General features: G+C 40.6%; 1 protein-coding gene across 1 annotated transcript in view; it reads left to right on the forward strand.

Moving 5' to 3' along the window:
* Positions 1-9172, forward strand: part of LOC149300467 (cadherin-24-like) — a 35687-nt gene extending 26515 nt beyond the window's left edge. Inside the window, exons 9-11 of the mRNA XM_089484986.1 lie at positions 7386-7494; positions 7601-7849; positions 8649-9172. Of these exons, the coding sequence (XP_089341112.1) occupies positions 7386-7494; positions 7601-7849; positions 8649-9172 (882 nt within the window). The remainder of the gene's footprint in view (positions 1-7385; positions 7495-7600; positions 7850-8648) is intronic.
* The last annotated feature ends 2998 nt before the right edge of the window (positions 9173-12170 follow it).

Raw genomic sequence — 12170 nt, forward strand, 5'->3', positions numbered from 1 at the left:
GCAAACCATGCATTCTTTACCACCATTAACAGTGAAGGTTTAGACATCTCGCTGGATTGATCCGTATTAAAACTTGTATGCAAAGCAGAAGTATGCAGTAAAGAATCATATGGTGATTTGATTTTAGTTTTAAATTAAATATTCTTAGCAAAGGAAGTTAATTTAATAGTGTTATTTACACTAAAGATCATAACAGTAAAATATGATAATTCAAGTGGAGAAAAAGTTGAAATTACTTCATACTGTGAAGCTTTTTATTCATGTTTTTCAGATTTATTTCTTTCTACGATGTTCTTTTAATTCAAATTCTGTGATTCAGTGTGTACCACCCATGGTTTTATTATGGTACAAAATAGTTTTAAAGGCAGGACTCACTTGTGCTAATTTGCATGCCAATTTATATTACTAAATGTCATTCTGCTGTCTCATTGGGAAGGGGTTCAGGATCGGATGTATCCAGAAAAGGGTTGCTGGGTACTTTTATCAGATTGCAAAAGTGAGATTTTTGTAACGGAAAAGTTACTTTTCTTAGACACCGCTGAATTTAATTTTGGTTGAAATGGCATAAAGCTCTTTATCTTTTTCAGTGTGAATCTTTTGATAACAAAATTTGAAAGATAGATCAAAATAAGGTTTATTTGGTATGAAACCATTATTAAAGCGGCCAAATATTTTTTTTAATTAAACCAGTGGATGTTTTCTGAACATCATGTTATTTTTTTGGGAAATGAATTTATATGTGTAACGTCGGAATCCTGGAGCAGGAGAGATAGCCGCAAATTTGTGCAAACAGAGACACTGTTCCAAGCAGTTGGAGGTCAAAGCACAAAGTATTAATATAACAACAGGTACACTGAAGGTAGCTTAATAACTAAGCAAGGAAAAGAGGTGTGGCTATACAGTGAATATAAAAAGTCTACACACCCCTGTTAAAATGCCAGGTAGATCATGTTAGAACTTTTCCCACCTTTAATGTGACCTATAAAGTGAACCATTCAATTGCAAAACAAACTGAAATCTTTGTGGGGGGTTTTTTAAAAAAAATAACCTGGTTGCATAAGTGTGCACATCCTTAAACTAAAACTTTGTTGAAGCACCTTTTGATTTTATTACAGCAATCTGTCTTGGGTAGGAGTCTATTAGCATGGCACATCTTGACGTGGCAATATATGCCCACTCTTCTTTGCAAAAGCGCTCCAAATCTGTCAGATTGTGAGGACATCTCCTAAAACAGCCCTCTTCAGATCACCCCACAGATGTTCAATTGGATTCAGGTCTGGGCTCTGGCTGGGCCATTCCAAAACGTTAATCTTCTTCTGGTGAAGCCATGTTTTTGTGGATTTGGATGTGTGCTTTTGGTCGTTGACGTGCTGAAAGGTGAACATCCTCTTCATCTTCAGTTTCCTAACGGACGCCTGGAGGTTTTGTGCCAAAATTGCCTGGTATTTGGAACTGTTCATAATTCCCTCCACCCTAACTAAGGCCCAGTTCCAGCTGAAGAAAAACAGCCCAAAGCATGATGCTGCCACCACTATGATTCACTGTGGGTATGGTGTTCTTTGGGTGATGTGCAGTGTTGTTTTTGCGCCAAACATACCTTTTGGAATTAGGGCCAAAAAGTTCAACCTTGGTTTCATCAGACCATAACACATTTGTTTTAGCAAACTTCAGCCAGGCTTGGATGTTTTTCTTCGTAAGAAAAGGTTTCTGTCTTGCCACCCTACCTCATAGCCCATTCATATGAAGAATAAGGGAGATTGTTGGCACACAGCCAGTACTTGCCAGAAATTCCTGCAGTTCCTTTAATGTTGCAGTAGGCCTCTTGTAAGCCTCCCTGAACAGTTTTCTTCTCATCTTTTTATCAATTTTGGAGGGACGTCCAGTTCTTGGTAATGTCTCTGTTGTGCCATATTGTCTTCACTGTGTTCCATGGTATATCTAATGCTTTGGAAATTCGTTTGTACCCTTCTTCTGACTCATTCCTCTGATGCTTTGGAAGCTCTCTGTGGACCAAGGCTTTTGCTTTGAGATGCAACTAAGCAAATGTCAGGTAAATCCTACTAGAACAGCTGAACTTTATTTGTGATTAATAAGAGTCACTTTAAATGATGGCAGGGGTGTAATGACTTCTATTTAACATGAGTTTGAATGTAATTGGTTAATTCTGAACACAGCCGCAGCCCCAGTTATAAGAGGATGTGCACACTTATGCAACCAGGTTATTGTGAGGTACTTTTTTTATTTTTTCCCCCTCAAAGATTTCAGCTTGTTTTGCAATTGAATTAATCACGTTAGAGGTCACAGTGGAAAAAGTTCTGACATGATTTATCTTTGTCTCATTCTTTAACATCACAAGAACCTGGCATTTTAACAGGGGTGTGTAGACTTTTTGTATTATATATATATATATATATATATACATTAGAGTATTTATCTCAAACCTGGGGAAGGTCTCTTTAATTGATTTATTGCTGCATTGCTAAGATGTCTCCATAGCAAAACTAATACCCTGGAGGTGAGAGCCAGCCCAAGTGTCTCAGCATACTGTCCTGCGTACTGTGGGTGTGTTCCCATGATGGTGTCCTGGATGTTGGCAAGATTGCCTTTTTCAGGCTTAGGAGCCAATCTCCCGACATGACAATATGGCAATTTATTTGATATGTAGACATCTTTTATGTAATTATACACAGTATGTATACTATATTTGCTCAATTATAAGACGACCCCCCACAATTTGAATATTAATTTAGGAAAAAAGAAAAGGCCCGAACATAAGACTACCCTATAGGAAAAAAGTTTTACTAGTAAATATTACCGTATTTGCTCGATTATAAGACAAGGTTTTTTCCAGATGCAAATGCTCTGAAAAATACCCCTCGTCTAATAATCAGACCTCAAATAGGTCTGACTATGAGACTAAGATCCAGGTCCCCTGCAGCGATGCAAGGGACCTGGATCCTCCTGTGCTATGCCCCCCCCCTCTCAACTTACCGGTGCTTCTGAGTCCCCGGTGCTTAGACCGGGCAGCGTGTAGAGGTCTACGCGATTCGCGTAGACAACTTCCGCTGCAGCAGAAGTTGTCTACGTGAATCGTGTAGAGCTCTACACGCTGCCCGGACTAAGCACCGGGGGACGCAGAAGCACCGGTAAGTTAGGAGGAGGGAGGGAGTGTTCAACAGGGGGCATAAGGCATTTCTAGAGGCAGAGTGCTCTGTGAAATGCCTTTTAACCCCCTTAATGCCCCTCTGCCTCCAGAAATGCCTTTTAACCCTCTATACGCCACTCTGCCTCCTGAAATGCCCTATACCTCCCTATATACCACTCTGCCCCATAATATGCCTTTTAACCCCCTAAATGCCAGAGTGGCATATGGGGGTATAAGGCATTTCTGGAGGCAGAGTGGCACATAGGGGGTCAAAAGGCATATCATGGGGCACAGTGGCATGTAGAGGGTTAAAAGGCGTATCATGGGGCACAGTGGCATTTAGAGGGTTAAAAGGCATATCATGGGGCACAGTGGCAGTTAGAGGGTTAAAATGCATATCATGGGGCACAGTGGCATATAGGGGGTATAAGGCATTTCTGGGGCAGAGTGGCAGATGTGCATAACTGAGGGGGCAGGCTGAAAAAAAAGGAAATAAAAACAAAATATTTTTGTCAATCGTAGCTTTTATTAACAAACAATTGTTCACATAGCTTACATGAATTAACATTTACTGGTAAAACTTTTTTCCTATAGGGTCGTCTTATATTCAAGCTTTTTCTTTTTTCCATAAATTAATATTCAGATTTGGGGGGGTCGGCTTATAATTAGGGTCGTCTTATAATCGAGCAAATACGGTAATTCACATGTAAACTATTTTTTCATATTTAATAGAAACTATGATTGAGAAAAATGATTTTTTTTTTGTTTTTATTTACTTTTATTTGCCACTCTGCCCCAGTTATGCACATCTGCCCCATAGCTATGCCTTAAACCCCCTTATATGCCACTCTGCCCCCCAGAAATGCTTTGTACCCCCATATATACCACTCTGCCTCTCTGATATGCCTTTTAGCCCCCTATATGCCACTCTGCCACCAGAAACCATTATACCACCATGCCACTCTTAACCCCCCCCGACTTACCAGTACATCCCTTATGCCCCGTGCTTCAGACTCCCTGGTGTCTAGTGGGGCAGCCGGTGGAGGTCTGTGCGATGCACGCAGACAACTTCCGCTGCGGCTGGCCGGTACTTCCGTCGGGGCTTCTATGACTGAGCACCGGAAGGTCATGTCATGCCAGTGCTCTGTCATTGAAGCCCTGGTGGAAGAGCCGACAGCAGCGGAGGTTGTCTATGCGCATCCTGCGGGATGCGCACAGACAACCTCTGCTGCTGCCGGCACTTCCTATGGGGCTTCTACGGTGGAGCACCGGAAGGTCATGTGATGCCGGCACTCCCTCATGGAAGCCCCAGAGGAAGTGCCGGCAGCAGCGGAGGTTGTCTGCGTGCATCGCAAAGATGCCCACAGGCTTCCAGAGAGAAGGATCCAGGTCCCCTGCAGCGCTGCGGGGGATCTGGATCTTAGTCTTGTAGGCAGACCTCTATTTTGGATCTATTTTGGATATAAGAATATAAGACGAGGGATATTTTTCTGCATTTGCTCTGAAAAAAAGTCTGATAATTGATCAAATACAGTATATACATATCATCCAATTCCATTATAAATCAGTAGTTTCCAGCTATTTACGATTAGCCATTTACGACATTAACAACGTCTGCACTGTATTTCTGATAAATTTGCTTTTCTTTAAAAAACAAGGACATTTCTAAGTGTGAGCGGTATTGCATATATAAAAGAAGCAAAGCTTCATGTATTAAACAAAGTATGGCAAACTCAAGCTTAGAGGCATGAACTATAACCATACCGGGTTTGCCGGCTGCGTCCTGGCTGCGTCCCACAAGGGAAGGCTCCGGGTAGCCAGAGCTCCCAGGTATGAATTTAATTAAACAATAGAATTGCTAATTATAATAATATTTTATTATAATTAAATAGTGAATAGTAAAATAATACCAGAAATAAGTCTGAATAAATAATTTTTTTTTTAAATGGTATGATAAAGATAGAATCATAACAAAAAAATCTTGCACATTTTCATCTATGGAACCCAAATCCCTCTGTCCTTCTTTTCTAGGAGCTCAGAATGTTTGGTGGGTATTACTGTATCACAGTGTTTTACATCTGTAAAAATCTGAAAGTAGGAGAAAATGTGTTTAATGTAGCATATTTTAATTTTATATTTCCAGAAAAAAATTCATTTATTCTAATATTTTATTTTGTCACAACAGATGGGATGAAAGAAAGATAAATATGATTCTGTTAGTATTAGTCTGCAATTTAATTTAAAGTTATATCTTCTGCCAAGATATTGAATGCTTTGAAAATGAAATTAGACTTTTTCCATCAACATGAGAAATACCATTGCTCTTTTGTTTTTATGATAAACTGTATGTCAGATCTAATTTAAAAATCTGAATGAGCTACATCTCTCGAGATAAAAGCACAGATCTTCTTGAACCAATGTCCCATTTCTTGTGTGAATGTTTCTGGGAAGAAATGTCAAAGCTCTTTAATGTCCTCCTTCTGAAAGAACAATCATGGTCACAGTTAGTGGGTGGTATGGCTACCTAAATATTCAACTAACAGTATGTTTGATTGCAGTTCACAAACTGAATGATCTTAATACATTGAAAGGGGAGGGGTTGAATTGGAGGTGCATTGAGTACATTTATTTTACTGAGAAACAATCAGACTTTTTGACATGAATGTAAGCAGTTACATACCACCATTTGTTTAAACCGAGCCTGTGGTTTCATAAGATTATATACACTAAAGTTAGTGTCAATACAACCTGCACATGCTCTAGCATCAGATTATGTTTAGTTTAAATAATGAATTAGTAATTAGAGCTATATTAAGCACTCAATGAATTCATTGTACATAATTTTGGAGTAAATAACTGGCATAGTGCGATTGTTTGATGAATTGTCCAAAAAAACAAGTTTTAAGGGAGTTTACACCTGAATATGAATATGTTTTATCTTAAAGGATACATAGGTGATAACAGTGTGAATCACATCCTTTTAGATTAAAGTATAAGGTATGAGTATGTCAAGTTTATAGTTATTTCTGTTTAGCTTGAGCCAGATTGCTATAGATGGCTGATGCAGTGAGAGCAAGTGTTCAAGGGACATCAACCGTTATATGATACCTGAGAGATCCTTTTCAATTTCCGCGGTGTTCCTCTTGCAAATGCAGAATCCCCCCTCATATGAATTTGCCTGTCCCCAAGATATTTTCCGTGCAGGAGATGTCTTCAGCCGAACACATCTCCTGGCATGTGACATACTTACCACCAGTACTGTGAACATTGCTGGCAGATGCACAGAAAATACCATTAATTTCAGTAGGAATAACTTTCGACCACTGATTGGCTGCTTCATGCCGCGAATCAGTGTGGAGAATTCTTGAACCACAGAGGGGGTGAGAAGCTTCAGTGGGAATACCTTTCGACCACTGATTGGCTGCTTCATGCCGCGAATCAGTGTGGAGAATTCTTGAACCACAGAGGGGGTGAGAAGCTACAGCTTCTTCTGAAGGTAAGTTCGTTTTTTATTTTTTAGTTATGCATATGAAAATACTTACAGTACAAAGTGCTCTGTAATGCAGTGTTTGTTTCCTAGATCCCCGGTACATCCCATATTGGATTGGATTTTTTTTTTTGCATTACTATAACCTTAGCATACTCGAATGAATAAAAACTATTTTGGTATTAGTACTTTAGTTTAACATCATATATTCTAAATCTCCGATATTCCCCCTTATGAGGCTCCCTAACAATGAGGAATTATTTCAGGTTCTCAGGATTTTGGTTAGCGTTCCATTTGGATAATTCTATACCACAAACAGACAAAACATATACTTCATATTTTTATTAAGAATTTCACATACTGGGGATCTCAAAAGGCACAAACATCCAGTTGAATACAAATATGACTTTACTATTGCTAACAATGCCCATGCAATTTATTTTTTATAGAAAAGTATTTTATAACTTTCACCAATATATATGTGAACACTTCCATACAATAAGTTATCTGAACTTAATGATTCTTCATTTCCCGATGTGTCTTCCCCTGACATGTTTAAGCACACTTATGTGGTTCCCCATATCCCTCAGTGTTGTTATTAGTTAATGGGGGAATTTTGTGGTGCACCTGTTTTTTCCCTTCCTGATTATGTAGTTAAATTCATGTTATATGGAACACATTTGCTCTCTTACGTCATTTGCTGACATCCCTGTTTCGCTCATACATCTCTCTTGTCCTCTTATGTTTTTGAAGGTCATCCAGACAGTCAGAGTGAAAGATGCAGACAGCGAGAGTGGTCTTTTCTCTTTTCAGAGTCCTGGGGCTTTTTCTGATGGAAATTTCACTCTTAGGGATAACAAAGGTTGTATTTATTGTGTTATTACAGTCTCTTTTTTAGTTGCTCTTTTTCCTTCTGTATCCTGTAAATACTACCAGTAATTTTCATTTCCTCCGTGTTACTCTGACAGATGGCAGTGCATCTCTCCTGGTTAGACAAAGTCGTTTCTGGAGATCCCAGAGAGATGTCTTCTTGGTGCCGATAGAGATTAAGGATGGAGGAGATCCACCTCTTACTAGCACGTACACATTAACAGTCTCTCTGTGTCACTGTGAGACAGGTGGCGCAGTCCTGACTTGTCATATGACCACAGGATCGGCAGCTGGGCTCAGCACTCCCGCTCTCCTGGCCATCCTGGCTTGTGCACTGAGTCTTTTGGGTAATATTTCTACTGCTGGCACCTATCCTCATAGCATCAATAGCATTTCACATACAACCACTGGTCCTCCACCATCAAGTGGTAGTATCCTGATTTTAGCACTTCCTCTACTACAAGTCCTACTCATGCCACTTACACTGTCGCCAACATTTCTTTGTTTTAATTGCATAGTATTCCCACTACTTACTAGTATATATAAAGCTAATAACTGTTCTACTATCAATGACATGATATCTATAAAGATTACAACAGCTTACAAAATACTACTACATAGAGATATTTTTTTAATAATGTGTCTGTGTGCTTAGAATCAATGCCTAACAATATGTCAGAAAATGTTGTTATAAATGAAACATGAGTGATTTGACATAATGCTGATCAGAATCTGTCTGATTTTTGTTTTATTCTCTGATCAAACAAAAATGTTCAAACTGCTTATTAAATGGACTTCTTAGCTCGGAACCTGGGGAGGGTGATAATATGGATCACTGTTTGGGCAGTTAACAAATGTACCCATTTTACATGGCAGGTGTAGGGGTGACCAAAGCAATATTCATATTCCCATGCTTTCCCTTGAAGTATTCACCATTAAATATTTTAGAAATAAGAAATGGAGGAATGGTATAAATGGAGATAAGAAACAGAGCATTTACTAAAAGTTTTGCTGCCCTTGCCCCACTGTGATCTATTTTTGTTGTTTTATTTTTTATTGTTCTTTTAGATGACTAATGTTATCTCTCTTTTTCTCTCTCATTTCACTTCCTGATTTGTATTCCACTGCTTCCCTTTGCCCCTCCAGCCTTGGTGTCTCTTTTCTCTTTACAGCGCAGGCACAAGCCTTCTCCCCTCTCCCTTTGTGAAGATGAGGATGTGAGAGAGAATATTATAACCTATGACGATGAGGGGGGGGGAGAACAGGACACACAGGCTTTTGACATGTCTGCTTTGCAGCCTCCACAGACAGGCCTCACAGGGGGGTTCTTTCACCCACCTAGAATGGATGTTCTCCCTCGGGTTCCCCACCAGGCGGTACCTCGATCTCCCCAACCTGTCCCAGTTGATGTGCAGCGATTCCTGGCATTTCGCATTCGAGAGGCAGAAAGAGACCCTACTGCCCCCCCTTATGATTCCATCCAGGTGTATGGGTTTGAGGGAGGGGGCTCTTCTGCTGGGTCACTTAGCTCACTGACCAGCAGTTCTGGGGGAGCAGGGGATGAAGAAACCGTAGCAGAGGATATGTGGGAGTGGGGCCCCCACTTCAAAACACTGGCTGAAATTTATGGAGTGAGTGGAAGAAACACCCCAGAGGAAAATGAGAATTAATCCCAACTATGCCAGACATGTGGAGGGTGAGATTTGTTCCTTACCAGCCAGAGGGACAAAAGAATTTATTAACTCTTCTTTTCCAGAAACACCTACTGAACAGTGATTCATCATCTCTCCTTCCAGAGAATCACCTGCAATGTCACCATATGAAGGTTCCAGATGACTTGTGAAATGTTCTTAAGGATGTTGTGCTGTTTACAAGCTCTATTCAGTTCTTCAAGTCTTCCCACCGCTTGCTGCGGGTGTCTCAGAAACAGTTGGATGTGTGTCGTTTATGGAAAGCATACATTTTATTTTCTAAATAAAAATTCAAAATATGCAAAGCAAACAGTCAGGATAAGAGTTTTGTCCTTTGTAAATCTGAATCAGTGTTCATGTGCATAAAAGTGTGTGCACATTGTTCAAAAGATATCTCCTTTCGAGTTCTGTGATGGTGCTTTAGATAAAACTATAACATAAAAGGCAATGTTGAACAACAAATAACTGTGAGACGCTACAGCGTGTACACATAGGGCATAGTCCCCTGAATTGCTTACATTTTAATAATTCAGGTTACCATTGTTTTGATTATTTTAAACTTGCAGTTCTACAAATTAGGATGGGATACAACTAGAATTTTGGGTGACTGACCATCAATGCTGAGGAATATTATTCTGCATTCTCACTGTGAGACAAATTCCATTAAGATGAGCAATACTGTGTTGGGGAGAACTGGCCAACATGTATTGTAGGTCTGTATGATAAATATCACCATCGTACCACATCCATCATTGAGCTTCCTAGGAAATTACTGCAAGTTTAACCATATGACCCAGGGTCAGGTGTCATTGTTCCATTCTTTGGAGGTGATGATGCCTTTAACTGGTTTTAATAACTCAGATCATAGCAAGCACAGTGAGTATAAGAACAGTGGTTTCAATTTTCAAGTACATTAAATACTACCCACAAGTGCCCATTTTCTAGTATTTCTCCATATTTTAATGCTTCTAGATCACATACATTTTTAGCATTCACAGTATCCTATGAGACATTTCATTTGATTAACCACAATAGAAAGAGAAAAGCTACAAAACATATATGTTAGAGACTGGAATCACAGACTGCAGAGTGAATGTTATGCTGTGATCTAAAAATATATTAGCTTCTTAAAACGTACAAAGTATAATAATATGTATTAATTGTTGGTAAAGCTGTCAAGTTTTAGAAATCCCAAGCCTTTGTTATGCAGTTCCCCATATGTAAAGAAAGAGCTAAAGTGATCTATAAATATATACTGTCACCATAAAATAACAATAGCCATGAAGCCAACTACCATGGAGATGAAATATGTGGTCTGTGGCAAAAGCTGTATTCTGAACTGTCCAGTAATGATATAAAACCGAACCACAGAAGTGATTATCTCCTGCATCAGAGATGAAACCAAGGCATGAACGTTTACATGAAATAAGTCCTTAGGCATAAGTCAAAGGCAGAAAAAATATACAAAAATAGCGGAGCACACATCCTGAAAAGTATAGAAGACATACAAATTCAGATTCCTGGGTTGCTACTAGAGTAATAATGACCAATAAGTACACAAAACAATGCAAGAATTTAGTGCATACCCAGTGAACACCATTGAAAAACAGCTACGGTACCTAAAACATAAATATTGGGGATTCTGTCACGCTATATGGCCATAAGATGCCTAACCCACCACAACATCAAAGTACCCCAAGTTTGGCGAGTCCTTTCTATTTTTTACGGCTATATTACTTACCTAGGAGGTGAATCGATGGGACTGTAATTGCATTTTAACCCAAAGTCAAAGGCAGAACATAGTATTAAAGGATACTCTGCTATGGGCAACAATGGAAAGGGGTTTCAGAGTACCGTATTTGCTCGATTATAAGACGAGGTTTTTTTCAGAGCAAATGCTCTGAAAAATACCCCTCGTCTTCTAATCGGGGTCGTCTTCTAATCAGACCTCAAATAGAGGTCTGATTAGGAGACTAAGATCCAGATCCCCCCACCGCTGCAGGGGACCTGGATCCTCCTGTTTCACCCCACCCCCCCCATCATACACACACTTACCGGTGCTTCCTGCTGTACTGCCGGGGCAGCGGGTTGACGTCTACGCGATTCGCGTAGACAACGTCCGCTGCAGCCAGAAGGAGGTGTGGCTAGCAGCGGGGGTTGTCTGCGTCCGTCGCGTAGACCTTCCCCGACTGTCAGAGATCAGAGTTCCCCGCACCGGAACCGCACCGGTGCGGGGAACTCTGATCTCTGACAGCCGGGGAAAGTATACGCGACGGACGCATACAAACCCTCCCTGCCAACTCCACCTCCTTCCGGCTGCAGCGGAAGGCGACGTCAACCTGCTGCCCCGGCTGGAAGCACCGGTAAGAGAGGGCTTAGAGGGGAGAGAGGGAAGAGAGGGGTGAGAGGGGGGGGAGAGAGTGTGTGTGTGTGTTAGTTAAATGGGGGTATAGGGTGTGTGTGTGTGTGTGTGTGTTAAATGGGGGCATAGGGCATTTCTGGAGTGGCGTTAAGGGGACATTTAATAGAGCACTCTGCCTCCTGAAATGCCTTATACCTCCCTATATGCCACTCTGCCCCATAATATGCCTTTTAACCCCCTAAATGCCAGAGTGGCATATAGGGGTATAAGGCATTTCTGGAGGCAGAGTGCTCTATACAATGCCTTTTAACTCCCTTAATGCCACTCTGCCTCCTGGAATGCCTTATACCTCCCTATATGCCACTCTGCCCCATAATATGCATTTTAACCCCCTAAATGCCAGAATGGGATATAGGGGTATAAGGCATTTCTGGACGCAGAGTGGCACATAGGGGGTCAAAAGGCATACCATGGGGCACAGTGGCATATAGAGGGTTAAAAGGCATATCATGGGCCACAGTGCCATATTGGTGTGGCAAGCCTGGGGGCAGATGTGCGTAACTGGGGGACAGGTTGGAAAATACAAGGAAATAAAAACAAAAAAAATATTTTTCT

This window comes from Sceloporus occidentalis, unplaced genomic scaffold, assembly GCF_023333645.1.
Source record: "Sceloporus occidentalis isolate IW3139 unplaced genomic scaffold, rSceOcc1.0.p SCAF_24, whole genome shotgun sequence".
Classification (NCBI taxonomy): Eukaryota; Metazoa; Chordata; class Lepidosauria; order Squamata; family Phrynosomatidae; genus Sceloporus; species Sceloporus occidentalis.